The sequence below is a fragment of the Anastrepha obliqua genome, chromosome 3 (assembly GCF_027943255.1).
Source record: "Anastrepha obliqua isolate idAnaObli1 chromosome 3, idAnaObli1_1.0, whole genome shotgun sequence".
NCBI classification, from domain to species: Eukaryota; Metazoa; Arthropoda; class Insecta; order Diptera; family Tephritidae; genus Anastrepha; species Anastrepha obliqua.
This window is the reverse complement of record NC_072894.1, coordinates 74,120,005-74,139,636: the sequence shown is the minus strand read 5'-3', so window position 1 is coordinate 74,139,636 and position 19,632 is coordinate 74,120,005. Positions and strand designations below refer to the sequence as shown.

Below are 19,632 nucleotides of genomic sequence, written 5' to 3'. Positions count from 1 at the left end.
GTTTAGTTCATTAATCACCCAGGATATTCATTTTTGCCGCCAATTCACGATTGGTTTGGCGCCCGTTCGCCGCTGCGAGATGTGTCATTGACGTCAAAGTCATCATTTTTGAACTTTGCAAACCATTTCCGTGCTATAGACTCACACGTCGCAAATGTCTCATGCTGCTTCGACAGCTTTTTGACCTCGATGAAAAACAAAGAAGAGCAGGTGATGAAAACGTTGATTTTTTTCCCTCTGGATATTCTATTTCTAAGCCTCAAAACTCACCTCAATATTATATTAAATAACTCAAAAATACAATTGGCATCGTTTTGTAGAGCAGAAAGCATTCTATAGATTGAATACCTACCTTCGCCAAACAGCAAAGAAATCGTTGTAAAATAAAAGAAAATAGAAAAACGCTTTGAACTTATTCCCCACCCCAATAAGTAGAAATTGGTTTTGAAATGTTTCTACGTGTCATTAGTTTTGTTCGCCTATGGGAAAGATATCCAAAATAGTAGGTCGTAAAATTTTGAAAAATTTGCATATTTAATCGACTAGCAGTTGGCGTTCAAGAACTTTAACAAATGTAGAAAACCAAATTATTAAACAACGTACAATATGTTCTGGAAAATCATTAATACTTATGCAAAAAAATTCTACCAAGCCCTCACTTTTGATATTTGCGTATGGCCACAAAACTTATGTTTGTAAAGAGTGATATGGTGCAAGGAATCATTTACAACCGTCGAAAGATTTAATTGAAAGTGGAGAACTTTCGTATTATATTTAATAGAAATATTGTTTGATAACTTTAAATAATGCCGTTATAAACTTAGGATTGCCACAAACTGGTAGGAAACCTTTAACCCTTTGCGATAGGCAAATTGCTCTGATGGGAGTATTAGCTAGTCGGAGCAAATTTATCCAGAGTTATTTGTCCCTTAGTGATTTAAACCAAATATGTGGGTATCAGAAAACACAGAGTTCATTGAAACTGGTGTATTGTGTTTAATAGTGATCTCAACTCTACTGATCCCGGAAATCTTTCCTTTCCTCTTAATGATATCTATGCGACTTGCCAATGCCGCAAAGAGTTCATGCTTTTGAATTATCGCGTTGCACACATTCGAGCAGAGTGATTGGCAGATTTAAGCAATTCGAACCATACCACACCAAAAATAATAAAAAGCCAATGTTAACCTAAAATCTAGTACATATTTATTTTTTTATTTTTATTTGAATACAAAAATTTTACTCTCGGTTAATTGTTTTGTATAAATTTACAAATATTTTATTAACAATGCGTACAATTATATTAATATTAAAACCATATGTGTTTAGGAATATTTAGATTGTAGCACTTCAGTGTTAATACTTTACATACATACTATTTGTTGCTTTACTATTACACATACATACGTACATACATCCCGTCAAAAAAGCACCGAGAATTAGTTAATTAGAAAGTGCGTTTAAAGGAATGACCAAAATTCTTGCCAGAAAATGAAACAATAAATAAAGAATATTACTTATAAAATATCTGACAGTGATGCGGCAATCTGGTTTTTGCACCAGAATAACACACCACCTCTCACGTTTTTCTCTCTGACCCAGGACTCAGCAGCAACCAACGCGATCAACATCGTTTTCAAGTGTTATGGCTTTGGTTGACTTTTCTCCTTCCATTTCGCGGCAACCGTCTTCAGTCGATAGAAAACATAAAAGTGAATTCCCTGCGAGAACTTAAGTCGATTTCGGAAAGTGCGTTTGAAAAATGAATTTGAAGTGGCCTACTTCTTAAGCCATACAATACATTTTGGAGGATAATAACTATTTTGTGTTTTATTGGCTGATTCCTGGTACTTTTTTGATAGTAGGTAAATAAAGGTTATATAAATTGTTAAATTACATTGCTTTTTGCATAAGTCCAAAACACAAAGTAATAACTTTTAGAAATAGGTATTTATAAATTTTTTTCGGTATAAAACCTAAACACATACATATATAAATATATAGGCGTGACCCGATTGTACTAGAACGAAATTCAGAGAGCTGTAATTTTCGCAAAATTAGTAGCTCTTTGTTGCTCATACTAAAATATTTTAAACAAAAAACCACGCCACATAAGCCTTTTTAGTCCAAGAATTAGACTAAGTTGGACCGGAGTGTCAAACAAAATCACATAACCAGGTCTTCAGGAGCTATTCAAATAATAATCGAAAAATACACAACATTTCTTACAGATTACGCTCTTAAAACTACAGGATATCTGATATTAAAATAAAAATTGCACAAGCTTTCATTTACTAATAATTTAAAAGATTAAAAATCGAAATCCAAAGAATTTGAGAATCAATTAATTTCCCTTATGCCTCTGATTATAAGAGCAGGAGATACAGAAGTTATTTGAACTCGCTCTGTGAAGAAAATATTAGTACTGCGAAGGCTTCTTTGAGAAATCTGAAAATAAATGAGCTCAACAAAGGAAGGAGTGTCAAAAACTTCAATTCTACTATGTAAAGATTTTCAATTAATTAGTAAGCATCTAGCGTTCTAGGAAGGGATTGAATCCGCAAACTTCAAAGATTTAACAGCAAAACGAACGAAGGCATTTTGAATGCATTCAAGCCTTTTAATATGACAATCGCGATCCATATGAAGGCTGCGCACTCCAGCTCAAAGGGAACAAGAGCAGTGTAAGCAGAATCGAACTTTCGAATGAGGGATAACTCTATATTACTTAGTATACTAAATGTGCCACTACTAAGTATATATTATATAAACGCGACAATAATATAATTGAAATAACTGAGAAACAGAAATTTTGAGTGAAAAAAAATTGCAATATCAGTGATTTCATTAAGAATAGATAGGCATGAGTTACCATTAAAAATACTATCCGGACGAAGGTTCAGCACTTTAGGTATACAATTTTTTAATGAGATGAAAGATCTCAGCGCTATGAAAATCAGGAATCTAATATCTTTTAAAAGTTCGCATGGGTTTTAGGGAGATCAGGATTAGTTCCCCATTCGGTATCACAATAGGGGATAGTAAACATAGTAAACAGCCGCCAACCTAAACCTGGCCTAACCTACCTTTAAAATAATTTGTTAGAATTAAAGAACGAGGTTTAGAGAAAGTCACAGCAAACGTTTTTAGTACTTAAATGAAGATAAATTTTACAACCGCAAGCAGTTAAGGGTTTTTGAGATTCGACTGTAACTTTATTGCACCAGAATAACTCGAGATGGTATTCAAAAATTTTAAATTGTCTGCATACAAAAGAAATTTACTTATATGTAGAAGTGTCCGAGTTATTGATAATAAAAATGATGAGAGCAAAAAACTTAAGACACTATCTTGAGGAACGCCGGACGAGGCAATAAAAGGGTGGCAAATAAACAAGTGATGTCAACAACAACAACAGAAAAAGGTATATATGCACGTATTTACACCATTTTAAGAAAATGGAATGAAATTCAACCTAAGTTGTTTGGAAATGAAAATTGAATGACCGACTGTGTCGATTGCTTTCAAGAAATCAGGGCACACAGTATCAATCTGAACACGATCATCAAAAGCAGGCATAAAAATTTCTGAGAAAACTGTGAGATTAGTAAATTCCCATCTAGCAGCCATAAAAGCACACTGGCTACTCGACAAACAATAAAGCGAACACAAATATTTAATTATTACGTCAGCAAATGAGCTGATTCTTTCAAATGCGCAAAAATAGAATAGCCTAGACTGGAACCCGCAATGGATCATAGGTCGCGGTCGACCAAAAAACACCTGGAAAAGGTCGATGCTGCGCGAACTAGCAGATGCCGACATATCATAGGACGATGCAAAAACAACAGTACAGAACCGTGCACGATGGAAGTCTTGTCGAGGCCCTATGCTCCCGAGAGGAGTGAACAAGAAAAACAAAAATAGGATAGCGTTTCGCGGTTGTCGCCACCTTCTTTATCCTCTCCACCGTGTTTTGAAGCGTTGATAAGCTCACCAAAATGGATAAGCAAAAGCGGAGCAATTCTAGATAAGATAAGGTGAAAATCGGTTTAATTTCTGATGTGCTCGATGATATCTATTTTATGGTCCAGGAACAAAATAAGTAACCAAAATTGATACAGACATTAGCTTTTGGTTTGAAATCATCACCTGGATTCCCTGGTAATACGCAAATAGAATAGCAGCCACATGGGAGGAAGGAATCTCAATTAGGAATGCCTGAATTAGACTTTTTGGATTTGACGTAGAGCTAGAATGCTTTAGGGTTTCAATAGATATCATACGCAAAATTACGAGTACAGTTGCATTGAAGGAGTTCCATCAACGATTTAAACTTCTGTAAATAGTGCAAGTAGTTTCCACTATTAATAAGGGCACTGACCATCAGAATCTTTTAATAAATTTATTCCTCTAATTCTTCAGCTTCTTTAATTTGTTTTTATGTGAAAGAATTTTAGGCATTTTTTACGCATAATTTGTATATTCTAACAACAAATCTCATTCTAAAATTTCAAAACATTCGACAACAGCAAACAAAGGCTCCTAGTCTCCACAGCAAAAATTTCATTGTTAACAATTTCTAAGTTACAGTGTTTGAAGTAAAAGCTATGCCGTTGATTTTCAACAAAAAGCATTTTAAAATCATAAAATTCAAGTTTACTAAGAAGAGATACTTAATTCATATCTGAAGCCGACAAGAGATCGAGGCATTTGTTATGTTAATATCTTTTATCGTCATAAACTTAAATTAAAACTCGTGGTTTTTGCGTTTGAAACGTTAAATAAGTAAATATATAAAATAAATTAAGTCAAACACAAATTGTCATTAAAGAAATTTAGACCTAGAATTCTAAAAACCTGATTTCCACGTGGAATTCTAAGACGATAACCTCACCCCATTTAAATTTCAAAAGTTATAGAGCAAAATATATTTGAATTTGTGTCAACTTACATCTATTTAAGACTAATTGAGTGCTTAGGGATACTTTTTATATAATATTATTCAACCCTATTACGTCACTTTCAAATTCTCTACTAATTTTATTAAAAAATAAGCTTTATTAATTTAAGCATCATAAAATCATGCCACGTCAATCTTTATTCTTATTTTTGCTCATACATTTTCAATCGGCCGCGGATTCGATAGCAGTTAATAGCAGATCAAAGGTTTCGTAAACAGAGTTTGAAAGAGAAAGTGATAATTTTCATGAAGGTCTACATCCGAGAATATCCAATAGAAACCATCTCAACAACTCAACATTTGATGGCATTTTTACAAAAATTCCGGCTAAGTCAATTAAAGAGCAGTTGAAGGCAAAAAACCATCCACTTATGTTGCTACCGGTCCACAATTTAACCCAAGAAAAGCTCAAACTGAGTTTTGAATTTAGCCAAAAAAGTATGTAAAATTTAAGCGAAGTGAGTTTTGGGTTTTTTTTTTTTTTTGGGAAAAAACTATAATTAAAAACAGCCAAAATTGCTCACTCTTTACTCTTACACTCTTCAGCTTCCTTACCTCAAATTTATGTAGGATATTTTATGCTGTTACAACACTAGATCGTGGGTGACTATTCGAAACTTGCTGTGGGCATGAAACGCCAAAATGATAGAATAGTTCTTCCTAATTAAAGGTTTGCCATGAAAAAGCTTCTCATATAAAAAACCATCTGCAGCTGGGGGTGGTATAAAAGTGAGGGACTCTACATTTGCGGAACAATATCAAGACGCCGCCTTAAATCAGATGAAGAGCGGGGCTAAACATCCAACAAAGGGTGTTAGGGCCAATTATACATATACATACGTATAAATTAAAAGCTCATTTTTCGCAGTCTAGTAGGCTGGCTAACTAAGACACACAGGTAATCTTAATATTTTTCGAACGAAGCTCGTTAATCATGATATCCACCGCCCGCCGTAGTGATAACACTTGGAGGCCTCGAAACTGCGCGTTATTCAAATTTCCTTTTTAAGTGTACGAATAGATAAATTTCATCTGGTAATCTTATTTGCACTAACACGTTCGAAATTATATTAATTGTTTTGATATTTTGAAGCAGTTTGAAAAATTGTGATTTAAGATTTTTTTTTAATAAATAATTATTTTTTAGTATCAGGGCAGCGTATTTGACCAAACTATCGAAAAAACAAATCAGCGGTTCACTAATCCGTGTTACAATCGTCTGTCATACTACAATTTTAATCGGATTAACTGTTCCGATTGGATCCGAATTGGATTAACGCCGCCGTCTGTCAATACGAGTACATTCAGATCTGCAAACCTACTAAAACGTCGCGGAAAAATGTGTTGAGCGAATACGTCAAAACGGAGCAGGCCGAAGCAACCATATAATTTACTTATCTAATTTAGTGGTATTCCATAAATATCGGAAGCTTTTGCTAGTTCTAATAAAATCATATTATACAAAATTTCTTAGCTCAGAGTCTAACATTAAGGGAAAATAACTTAACGTCATAGCGCGTGCAAACTATTACAGCTATACAACAACAATGTGGCGCAAAATTCATCACACTATGGCTAGATTTATAATTTTTGCAAATGGCGTCGCTCGTCAATGATATTTGATACTGGTGAACTATACAGTTGCAGTATACAAACAGACAATCAATGGAGCGCTTAAAGGTCAAAATAAAGATTTTCATCACTCAAAATGATTTTTTGCTTATTTAGTAAAACTTATTCAACAACCATACTGTTTAATGATGATTAATTTTGCGCCACCTTGTGCATGCAAATACCCATAATTTGCTAATGTAATGTCTACCATCTACCATTTCCAGTTAATAGTAAATTGCCTTATAAGAAAATTTCGATTTGTATTAATTTGATATTAATTTTAAAAGTAATTTTTACTTGGATTACCTTTTGCTATATGAAATCAGCAAATACAAATTTTAAAAATAAAAGTAACTGAAAAAAAAAATTCACTAGTTTTAGAAATATACAATTCAATCGGGCCCACCCTGTAATAAATACTCTAAAATACATTGTTTTCTGAACTAGCATAAGATTAAAAATATCAACATTCATGGGTACAGTTCCTTTTCTTTCCTTGCTCTCCACAAACTGTAGTCAGCGCTACATAAACTAGCTGTTAACTATGCTGTATCTGTCGATAGCAAATACCAACCATACAAGAACCTAAGAACCGTTCTATTCATTATATTATAGTGCAGAGTATCATACAGATTTATGGTAAATAGGAATGTCACTCTTATAATTATCACTATAATACCTATGATCTTAGAACATAAATTAATCTATTTGATTTTCGTCAATGATTTAACTAACTCCGTCAATAAATTTAGCTAATATCTGCACTGTTATGTTTATCTGGCTCTCAGTTTTGTCTTGTAAAAATGAAACTTTTATGTTTCTTTGAACCGACTGGCGCTATTGTTACTTTAGTCATGCGACATCAAGGCGCACCGCCTAGCAACATACCAAACGCAACAATATAAACGCCGCCACCACCCGTGCTAGTCAATCGATCCGATTCGTCTGCAGACGACTTCCAGCGCCATCTGTATCACCGTCAATTATGTGCTCAATAAATGCATCCCATTTTACTTGCCACTTTTGTAACGCCAGTTGTATTTGTTGTTCACTCAATGCACTATAAGCCAGCGAATTGATCGCCAATTTCTTTAGCAAACGCAGATCGGCATGCGCCGAAGCGATACCCAAAAAGGCAATATAGAAATCGTGTGAGAGTGGTGTGGCACGCCAAAATGATGGATCGTCTGATGAGATAACCACCGTGTAATTGCTGGCGAACAAATGAGAGCATGGATGATTACGATAGTCTGAGACAAGTTGTAAGACTTGATTCGAAATGGGATTGATCTCGACGGGAATGTTGCGTTCCTTCAGCGCCTGCAGAACGAGTGGATGTTTGGTGAGCGCAAAGCCATGACCAATACGCTTCGTGCCGAGCAACACAGCGTCAATTAAATTTTCATCAACGTCTGAACCGTACCAATTCGTCTCACCGGCATGAAAATAAAAATCGATATCATCAGGCATACTTAGTAATTGTGGAATGAAATCTTTTAACGGCCGTCCGAGTTCTTCTTGTCCAACCAAATCGAAGCCAGCAAGGAAGTCCGGATACTTGGCCTGCAAATGGGGAAATGTTTATTCCATCTGAATGTGTAAGTAAATATGTAAGTCATGAAAATTAAGAAATAAAGGAATTAAGGACCTCGCCTCATTTGAAATGGTGTTTTTTGGTGTTTCTTTCTCTTTTATGAGCTTTGACCTTTAAACAAAAAACAATTTGACAAAGTGGCGGACGTTCACAGATGAAAAACTAAAAAACTTTTTTTCCTAATGATCGCATGTAGTTCACACGATAACGATTAAATTTCATTTCATCAGAATCAGTTCAATGGAACCGACTGTATCTGTGTTCATTGTCCATGTGAAGACCATTTGTTGAAAGCTGACAACTGAACGAACCTCAAAAAACAAAATACTGAACACAAGAATGAAAAATCTTTTTTCCCTTCCGTTTTACACGCTTTTAAAGAAACACCTAAAAACATCATTTCAAATGAGGCGAGGGCCCTAACGCTCAATATTCTTATGTCTGAAAGCATTAATTCTAACCTTTATTTCAATGCAAATACGTATATATTCTTCAACTGTTGTTGGACTTACTATGCGTAAGGGCGCATATATAATTTTTGAGCCAATGAAGTCTGGATAATCTTGCATAAACTTGTCCAAGGTCTCCTTGTAAATGCGCACAGTGTCCAACTCGGTATAATTTTTGCCCTCCAAGTCATATAACTGTAACGAAAAATTGAACAATGAATCATAATGTGGTAAATTCTTAGCTCCTAGGCAAGATTGAATAAGTATAATTTCTTAATAAAGTCAATTGTCAGCGGGTATGTAAGATATAACTACAATATTTATATCGGCTCACAGCCAAAATGATGCAGCAATCACTTATAGCAATTTTGCGCTAGAATCTTGTAATTGACCCGACAATTTTTTTTTTTGCTATTTTTATTTAATTTGATATATTTTCCATGCTGAAGCTTGTCATCCATGGACGCGCATCTTACTACAAGTCATTAATCAGTACCAAAAATCCTACTGCCAAATTGAAGTAGAGACCATATAACTAAGGATGGGAACTTCTGGAACACCAGACGAATCATAACAGAAGGCACAAGTTTGGTTTGATAAATTCAGAGCTATAACTACAAAATCTGAGCACCTTAGTCGAACTTGCAGAGTGTCTGAAGGAACCGGAAATTTGACTTCCGTTGAAAGTGATATGGATAGATCACAAAATTTATTAAAAACGGAAAATGTTTCGCTTCCAACGGGATAACAACCCGAAGTGTAAATTGGGGATTGTAGCGAACTGGCTAATTTGGAATTTACCCTCACGTTGTTCAAAACACCAGCGCAATCGCCAGATTTGAATATTATTGGTCGAACCTCAAAATCGCGTTAAAAGTATAATGACAAAAAATACCCTCTGAATATACTCAGAAGTTGGTAGAATCGATTTTAAGGTAGTCCAGGCTATTATTGACAAAAGCGCATATCCTACAAAGTACTAAATTATTACTGCCTTAAACGTTTTGGGTTAGCAACTAAGTAATGGCGCATTTCACTCATAGATGGCTTCAGTTGAATTTTTAGGTTTGCAGACGTAGTACAAATGTAAAACACATTTTGTTATTTGATAGTAGACAGCTAATCAGTAAAAAGTGTTTTTTGATCAGTTGCGTAGTTTTCGTTTGGCGTTCGTTGAAAAATGGAAAATCACAAGGAACATTTTCGCCATATTTTGCTTTTTTATTTCCGCAAAGGGAAAACCGCATCGCAAGCTCATAAAAAGTGCCGTTTATGGTGACGAAGCCTTAAAAGAACGCCAGTGTAAAAAATTGGTTCGTTCTGGTGATTTTTCACTCAAAGATGAAAAACGCTCAGGTCGTCGTCCAGTTGAAGTTGATGACGCCCTAATCAAAGCAATAATCGATTCGGATCGTCACAGTAGAACACGTGAGATTGCTGAGAAGCTTCATGTACTCGTATCACATACAGGTACATGCATTGAAAATCACTTCAAACAACTTGACTATGCTCAAAAACTTGATACATTCCTCACGAGCTAATAGAAACGCATTTAACGCAACGCATTAACAGCTGCGATTTGCTAAAGCAACATAATGAAAACGATCCATTTTTAAAACGACTGATAATTGGCAATGTAAAATGGGTTGTTTACAACAATAGCAAGCGGGAGAAGATCGTGGAGCAGGACAGGTGAACCAACTCAAACAACATCAAAAGCTGATATTCATCAAAAGAAGGTTTTTTTATTGGTTTGGTGGGATTACAAAGGAATTGTCTACTTTGAACTCTTACCGCGCAACCTAACGATCAATTCTGATGTCTACATTGAACAACTAACGAAATTAAACAATACAGTTGAAGAAAAGCCGGCCGCATTGACAAACCGAAAAGCTATTGTATTCCATCATGACAATGCACGGTCACACACGTCTTTGGCCACTAGGCAAAAATTATTAGAGCTTGATTGGGATGTTTTGCCATATCTACCATATAGTCCTGACCTTCCACCATCTGATTACTTTTTGTTTCAATCTTTACAAAACTCCTTGAATGGTAAAAATTTCAATAATGATGATGATATCAAATCGTACCTGATTCAGTTTTTTGCTAATAAAAACCAGAAGTTTTTTGAACGTGCGATGATGATGCTGCTTAAAAGATGGCAAAGGTCATTGGTCAAAATGGGCAATACATTACAAAATAAAGTTATTTAGTTCCATGAAAAAATTACCTTTGATTTTCTAAAAAAAATCCGCAATTACTTAGTTGTTAACCCAATAGTTATAAGCAACGTTTTTTAAGGCCGCATAATTTTGGCTGTATACACCCGTGGAACCCAAGCCCAACTTGTGATTATAAATTTTGCCATTTAATTTTTTAAATTAAATTTCAACAATTTTTCAATAAAAATACAGTTCATTATTTAATGAAAGCCATGAATCAAAGCTCCACATTTTTTAAGAAATTCAGAAAAATTCATGAAATTTTCATCAAAATTTCCGGGTTCGAAACCCCGAACATAAAACACCAAAAATAAAAAGAGTTTTTTCTAACAACGGCCGACCCTCCGAAGGCAATAGCAAACCTCCGAGTGTATTTCCACATCGAAAAAATTCCTCATGAAAGTCTTTACAGAAGTATAATATTGAGCAGTCCCACACATCAAAAATTAGCTGGTTCTTAAGTTAAGTTAATTATAAAAGCTGAGCTCCTCGTTTCATTTATGACATGAACTAAGGCTCAACACCCATTAAAAAAAACACTTTTCTCTCAATCTAAATTATTGTTTACCCAACTTACCTTCGGCAGTGTGCTGCGAAACTCCAAATACTGCACGCCATCAGCACGAAATTCCTTCAACGCATTGTAGTAGTAGTCCGCCCACACAGGTGCGTACGTCACCAATCCTTCCAACAGCGAAAAGATCTCCATAAAATTCTCCCAAGCCTCGTTATTATCTAAAAACTTCTCTTTCGGATACAAAGTGAAACGTTCCCGCAAATAATCATCCACCGCTGACGCACCTTTTCTGTCCCGCATTTCTTCCAACAGCGTCCATGTGCAATTCGCGCTTTCAAGGGTAAGCGTTGGCTTTTCATTGGCAAAAATCATTGACACCGCTTCCAAGGCCCCACTACGTTCACAGATCCACAAATTCTCACGATAAGTCAATTCAATCAAAAAATCCGTACTGCACAAAGCGGTATCGTGAGCATGCAACACACCGCCTTTTGGCATCGCTTGAAGGTAGGTGAATAGCGGTGTCTTACTGATTTCTTCCAAGACGCTAAAGAAATGTTTCGAGGGTTTGAACAGATGCGGCGTAGCCAGACCCTCTTCATACTCGTATGTTTTTGCTGCCATAATGATTTGATTAGCAAGCAACTCACGATCGTTCAACTCAATTTCAGCTCCCACTCCCTTGGACTCCTCATAGCGGAAAAACTGTGAACGTTCGGTATCGTAAGCTTCTGGTGTGGGACGATTGTTACGTATACTACTGCCATCTTGACGATAGGGGACATATGCAGCCAAATGTGAAGCGGCCAACTGGCTGCGTGAGTAAGTGCGCGTGAAAAGAACACAAAATAAACACGCGACATAAGCAAGGCGCGCACAGCGAGACATCTGGTCAGTCAATGTTGAACGAAACGCTTAAAACTCGAAAAATTTGGCTTTGTTGAGAAACTTGCCGCTATTTATAACTTTAGCGCCCGGTTTGAATGCCAATCGAATGCAAACTGAGAATGTAGTTAGTGTTGCTCAGGTGCTACGATAATCTGCAAGGGAATAAATTTTGTTAGCATTTCCAAAGTTAATCATCTTTCGACTTTATTAGACGGCTTATCAGCGAAATCGCATAAAGGTATTTTCCGCATCAATATTTCAAGTATTAATGAAAGATATTGGGAGCTAAGCAAAGGCTTTTAGTTGTAGATAAGATAAAAATGAGTTATACTCGTGCAAGTATACTTATTCAATAGACCATTATAAGTTCCTTTTTTTAATCTTAAAGTGGTTTCCATTAATACTTAGGGTGAAGTAGATAGCACTGCGGCCATGTGCTTGAGCGAAAAGATCTCAGAAATTTAAAATTGACTTCTGATAAGGCGAATTTTATATACATACAATCTGTGTACTGGAAGCGCGACCGGCAAAATTCAGCTATACAAAAATTTAAGGGCTACCAATCATTCTCGCAATAGGCGTTGGGCCATGTGTTAGCTTCACGAGAAATTTAGAAAGCATACGTTGCTTTTACAAAATGAGTTCCGCGTATGAAGAACGATTTGGTCCAAAAATGTCACGTGTATCTGCAACAAAATATTTGAAGAAGTCGCAGACGTTCATAAATGAATGGCGGCAATGGTAGACCGAAGTTAAAAACGTTGCCGACTTCCGCGGACGTGGCCCAAAAAAATCCTCTCCAAAGCAAGATCAAGCAAGCTGAAGATCATTGATTTATTTGCGACAAAGCCGAACTTATGGTGGGGTGAAGCTGAAGCAGTTTTATTGAAAAGTGGTGTTAATATATCCAAAGACACGATTCGAGGACGTTTACGAGCAGAAGACCTCAAACTCCGGAGCACATTGAAAACTTCAAGGAACTGTTAAGCATCCAGTTAAGGGGTAGTTAGAATTTTCAAAAAACTGTTTTTTTGCATTTTCGTAAAGTATAATATCTAAAAAATAGTGTGTGTAAATTTGAAGTGAATCCGACAAATACATTTCGAGTTATTCAAAAATTAACAAAGGGCGCTCCGGAGCTCAATAGCAAAACTTTAAATGCATTTTTCTCAAAACTATGTTTTTTGAACTGGTGATCACTGTAACTTAAAAACCGCTTGGTGAATTTGAATAAAATGTATACTGCTTTTGAAAAACATAAAATACTCCTGCCTGATCGAAGGATTTTTTTTTCAAAAACTTCGTTTTTTTTTACAATTAATTTTCGGTTTTCTTCCCGAAAATCTGAAAAATATTTTCTGAGGCCGCCACATTGTTAATTTTGAAAAAAAATAAAGCTATTAATAAAACTAATTTCTCTTGTCCGATTGATTTGAGATGAATCTCCAAGGACTTGTGATAATTTTTCCAATTATTAATATTTTTTTTTAATTTTACTAAAGTCAAGTCGAAACATGATGTATAGTATTAATGCTCTGTTTTTATTTTTGTAAAATAAAGCAATAAACTAGCAGAAAAAAATTATTGAAAATCATCATTTTTTCGGGCCTCTGACTACCCCTAACCCCTTAGGGTTCATGTTTGGAGCTGCTACTCCGAAAAAAGTTTTGGCCGTTTTTTTGAATTGACCGCCAATTTTAATGCAGTTTTATTAAATAAAATTTACCAAAAGCATTATTTTTGTCAGCTGTGAAGATGTTTGGAAGAACTAGCTAAACTTGTATTTTACAAGAAGACAACCCAAGCCCAACCAACAATCCCAAACATCGAGGCCAAAGGTGTGTATGTTGAGTGGAAACAGCAAAATGGGGTTTAAATGTTAGATTGGCATTAACAGTCGACCGATACCAAACCTATTGAAAATGTCAAAAAATTATCAAGGCAAGTTCGGCTGATTTGGAGCCGGTTACCTAGCATGGTATGACTCGAAGCGACATTTTATTGAATATATTGCGTATAATAAATATTATTTGCGAAACAATGAAGTTTGTTAGAATCCAATTAGTCAAATCTATAATATAAAGGTGAATGTCTGTACGTTGTCCGCGCATCACTACGAAACGTCAACTCCAAATGACGTAAACATTTTTATACATTCATATTTTCACCCAATGAAGGTTATAGGCATGTTTTTTATGATAGAACTCTCTTCCCACAGCCCCCAGGCCGTGCCACCACTCTCATTCGTCACTAATAATCGAATATTTGCTTAAATTTAATCTAAAAAATCTTAGTTTTTCCTATTTCCCACTATTTATAGCACACTCTAGACTTCATAATCCGCATAAGCTGTTCAACTATGACCCAAATGCGAAGTTCAAAAACGGTTTGATATAGAAAATTAATAAAAATAATTTTGCTTGATATTTTTCTGATTGGTTGTTTTGATTTTATTCAACGAGGCATAGCAACGGATGCCGTGTATTGTAATATTCTGGTTATTAATAAAAAAATATTTTCTATGAAATTATTATTTGTAACTCTTTTATATAGGTACATATCCTAAATCCCTCAAAACTACTCCTACCCGAGCGGGGACGCGGGTTAAAGCTAGTAGCTTATAAGTTATGGCGGTCTGGCTTCTATTAGACAGACATGATCGCACATGATCGAAAATGACGAAAGCAAGATTTTGACTCAACAAAAAACAAAATGTTGTATTCGGAAAATAAGTGCTAAAGTAAGATTTGGCAAATTCGACGTAGAATATTTCTTGAAACAAAAAATTCTGAGGATGCGTTAGAAAAATAACTCTATGAAGGATTTCTATCTGGAGAGCCAGACTTCCATATGACCAAAGCAGAATCATGGGGATTATCGCTTTGCTGTTGCATTCGATTTTGTATTGGGTTCACAAACTACACACATTTCTTTGGCCTTGGACGTAATGACTCTGAAAATTGAATCGAATTTATCTATTTGGTACGCTGGTTGGCTTCACCAAGCTCAAAACCGTCAAAAAAGATATTTTTGAAGCGGTATAGTTTTATAAAGTTTAGTTTTTTCTAATAGCGGCCCCTCTCGGCATGCAATGGCAAACCTACGAGTATATTTCTGCCATGGAAAAGCTTCACATAAAGAACAGCTGCCGTTCGGAGTCGGCTTAAAACTGTAGGTCCCCCCATTTGTGGAACAACATCAAGACGCACACCGCAAATAGGAGAAGAAGCTCGGCCACACACATATATGTTTATTTAATGCTTTGCCCGTCTTTGGCCGGATATAAACTCTGTCCACTCCGGCAACGTAAAACCGACTCTCGTGGGATAAAAGGGAAAATAGCCAGAACTTTTTCTTGTATTATAAATAAACTGGCTTTAACCCGCGGCCCCGCTTGTAGGAGTAGTTTTGAGGGATTTAGGATATGTATACAAAATAATTACAAACAATAATTTCATAGAAAAATCCGTTGCTATGCCTCGTTGAATAAAATCAAAACAACCAATCAGAAAAACATCAAGCAAAATTATTTTTATTAATTTTCTATATCAAACCGTTTTTGAACTTCGCATTTGGGTCATAGTTGCTATGCCTCGTTGAATAAAATCAAAACAACCAATCAGAAAAACATCAAGCAAAATTATTTTTATTAATTTTCTATATCAAACCGTTTTTGAACTTCGCATTTGGGTCATAGTTGAACAGCTTATGCGGATTATGAAGTCTAGAGTGTGCTATAAATAGTGGGAAATAGGAAAAACTAAGATTTTTTAGATTAAATTTAAGCAAATATTCGATTATTAGTGACGAATGAGAGTGGTGGCACGGCCTGGGGGCTGTGGGAAGAGAGTTCTATCATAAAAAACATGCCTATAACCTTCACTGGGTGAAAATATGAATGTATAAAAATGTTTACGTCATTTGGTGTTGTCGTTTCGTAGTGAGGCGCTGACAACGTACAGACATTCCCCTTTATAGTATAGAGAAGATTAAACATTTTACGCTACTGTTAACGGCCTCATCAATATTGAAAACGTAAGTTACTTGTATACGTACAACGAGTTTAAAGCTACTGTTTACTGTGTTAGAGAATGAACGTAGGAGGTCGCTTATCCAGCACCACACTTTATTAGGTTCCTTGGACTGGAGGGATATTTTCAGAAATTTCTCTACTGTTTTTTTTTACTGGACGATATTACTGGAAAATTATAAGTGCAGACTTATTGGAAGCAATGAACAATCATCGGAATGGTGTTTAGAGTATTACGAGGGTTACTATTTATATTTCAGGCCTTGTGCACTTTCAGTGTTATAAGACGTCAACTGATGTCGCACTTAGAACGTTTTGATGTGCGAGCAGCATTAGAATTATTTAGTGATTCGAAGATTAGTTGAAATGAATGCGAAAAAGAATCATCATGGAGAATATTTTGAATAAAAAAAAATCGATAAAAATAAGTAAATCGACATTTTCTCACCACCACAATGCACTTTCTCACATGACTCATCTTGCAAGCGACTATTTGACCAAAGCGACTTTAGTAGCGTGAAATCATAATGGCACCTGACATACCCCGTATAATCATTATTTACCGTTTCATCTGTTTTAGAATTTTGACAATTCCTGTGAACGGACTTTTTAAATTATCAATTCTCAGCACTTTTTTGACGGCAGTACACCACCAATCTGACGACAAATACAACCTTGTCGATGCTGTTTATACTTCAATGTTACTCTCTTTAAAATTTCTGCGATTCCTATTGAGAAAGGTAAGGGAATAGATGTTACTTATCTAAAAGGAATGAATAAACACCATTTGACCAGACAACACCAATACAATTTTATTTGTGATCATCACCGTAACTTGCAAACTACGAAATTTAATATTTTTACGAGATATACATTTTGTATGTGCAATTCAATCAAGACTTAACAATGCCGGCAATCCATTTCTCCCACCTATAATTCCATTTTTCAAATGCTTCCTCCCGCTCAATCGGCCGAAATGCACCGTAAGCAATGGAGTTCCAAGCCAATTGCTTCAACATGCCTAGATCTGATTTCTGCGACGCTATCACCATGAATGCCACATAGAAGTCATGCGACAGCGGCGTGGCTTTCCAAAACGATGGATCATCCGAAGCAATTACAACCGGATAATTAGACGCAAAGAGCACTGCACCGGGATGTGTACGCAAATCACTAACATACTGCAACACCTGATTGGATATCGGATTCACTTCAATGGCAATATTTTGTGAGCGCGCTAAACGCAGCACCTCAGGATGTTTTAGCAGCGCCAGACCGTGACCAATGCGTTTCGTGCCGAGTAGTACAGCGTCGAGAAGATTTGCATCGGTGTTTGTGCCGTACCAATTTGTTTCGCCGGCATGAAAATAGAAGTTAATTTCATCTTGTACAGCAAGTAATTCACGAGCGTAATCGCGCAACGGGCGACCTTCATCCTCGTAACCAACCAAATCGAAGCCAGCAAAGTAGTCAGGGAAGTGAGACTGCGAAGAGACAAAGCATATAAATGAGAGCGGGTCATTTTAACGAAATCGGATGTAGCATTCCTGCTGATTTGCTTCGAGCTTCAATCAGCAAATGCCAATTTACCAACCTTTAGCAGTAGCGCATTGCCCAGATACTCGACAAAACGAGCGTCGCTAACTTTTCGCGTAGGTGCATAGATCAGACGCGAACCAATCCAGTCAGGAAATGACGCGCGAAAACGTAACTCAGCATTGCGCATTGCGAATGTCGTATTCAAAATAGTATAGTTGCCGCCAACCAGATCGTACAACTGTCAAGCAAGAGAAGCTATAGTTTCGAAGAAAAGCGATTAATGGTATCGAACTTACTATTGGCAACACAGATCGTATTTCCAGATACTGCACGCCATCTGCATGGAATTCCTGCAACGCTCTATATATGTACTCCTCCCATATAGGCGCATAAGTCAACAGCCCAATAACAAACCGGAATATGCTACGAAAATGCCTCCATACTGCATCCTCATTTTGAAAGTGCAACCGCGGGTACATAGTCAATCGCGCCAGTAACTTTTTATCAACAACATCACTCTGCTGGCTTCGTCGCAGATCACTCAAAAGCAGCCACTCACAAGTCTGTTCGCTCTGCGGTTGCAACAAAGAGAAGCGCAATTTCTCGTACTCTTTTGTCTCACTTTGAGACACACAAATCCATAAGTGCTCCCGATATGTCAGCGAGAGCAAGTAATCACTGCTACATAGCGCCATATCGTGAGCATGCAAAACGCCGCCCTTTGGCATAGCTTGCAAGAGTCGAAAGAGCGGCGTTTTGCTAATTTTCTCATATGAGTGGAAAAAGTGTTGCGCCACCTGAAAGTGACTTAGATTTTTCATACTCATCTCTAATTCATATTTCTTCTCCAACATAATCAGCTCATTGACGACTCTTTCATTAGCGTTAAGCCACACGTTTCCACCGAGTTGTCCCTGTGCCTCCTTCTCCAATATGTTGGCGCGCATCGTTTCGTAAATACGCATACGTTCCGCGAGTGGGGTAAAACTATTCAGTGCCGGCAACTGTAACAGCAGCACGAGTGCCAAACAATTCGCCAATATCAAAAGTATGGCCAGATTTCGTATCCAACAGAAATTGGCCATCGTCGCAATTGCTCAACCGACACTTACAAACTGACTGAGCTTTGGCGAGTGAGCTGAGGTTATTGCCTAACTCGTTCTCAGAAACTTTTCGACTTATGCAACAATGCTCTGTGTGTGCTCGCTAATTATTAAATCTGTAAGAACAAATCGATAATCAGTATCGACTTGACCGTTGCTGTGTGCAATTGTTTTCGCCGCTAAGCTCTCTGAGTGAGGTTCGGAGTTCTTTTGCGTCTAACGGATCTGGGTAGCTGCAGGAAGCGCACAGATATGTGCCAAAAGTTTGCAACATTTATTATTTTAACTACATATAATTTGCACGAGCGGCTGTCCTCGTTTTTTTTTTAATTTTTCAGAAATATTAGAAAAATTGTTTTGGTTTACAATATGAAAAAATTTATTAATATTGAAGGAGCTGGCACTTGTGGCTCTATATGTACATACATACGTACGAACATATCGAAATCGAGAATCGATAAAAGAGTTTCCCTGAACATGTAAAATAATACTGGTAAATATGATATATAAATATATAAGTACACTGACGGCCTCGATAGTCTACCGTAAGTGCACTAGCCTGCCAACCCAGAGGTTTTCCAAATTTATATACTTTCCTTGTTTCAAAAAAAAAACCAAAACAAAAAATTCCTCCAATTCCATTCGTCAACTCCAAAAACTTATCCTTTCCATACACTTACTCCCGCACAATAGTCTGCGCATTATTTGCA

At 36.4% G+C, this 19,632-nt stretch overlaps 2 protein-coding genes across 3 annotated transcripts in view; both read right to left on the bottom strand.

Annotated features, from left to right (window-relative positions):
• Nucleotides 1–5,478: 5,478 nt before the first annotated feature.
• The window catches only part of LOC129243145 (adenosine deaminase 2-A-like), a 63,092-nt gene continuing 48,938 nt past the window's right edge, over nt 5,479–19,632 (bottom strand). For both annotated transcript variants that reach the window (XM_054880304.1, XM_054880305.1), the window contains exons 2-4: nt 11,423–12,402; nt 8,633–8,815; nt 5,479–8,140 (exon numbers count right to left, since the gene is read on the bottom strand). In XM_054880304.1, the coding sequence (XP_054736279.1) occupies nt 7,505–8,140; nt 8,633–8,815; nt 11,423–12,250 (1,647 nt within the window). In that variant the 5' untranslated portion in view covers nt 12,251–12,402 and the 3' untranslated portion in view covers nt 5,479–7,504. The remainder of the gene's footprint in view (nt 8,141–8,632; nt 8,816–11,422; nt 12,403–19,632) is intronic.
• On the bottom strand, nt 17,067–19,317 carry LOC129243147 (adenosine deaminase 2-like). Its single transcript, XM_054880308.1, has 3 exons — nt 18,116–19,317; nt 17,875–18,057; nt 17,067–17,764 (listed from the first exon to the last, which is right to left on the bottom strand). Exons 1-3 carry the CDS (start codon nt 18,902–18,904, stop codon nt 17,174–17,176), a joined length of 1,563 nt encoding a protein of 520 aa, XP_054736283.1. The 5' UTR covers nt 18,905–19,317; the 3' UTR covers nt 17,067–17,173.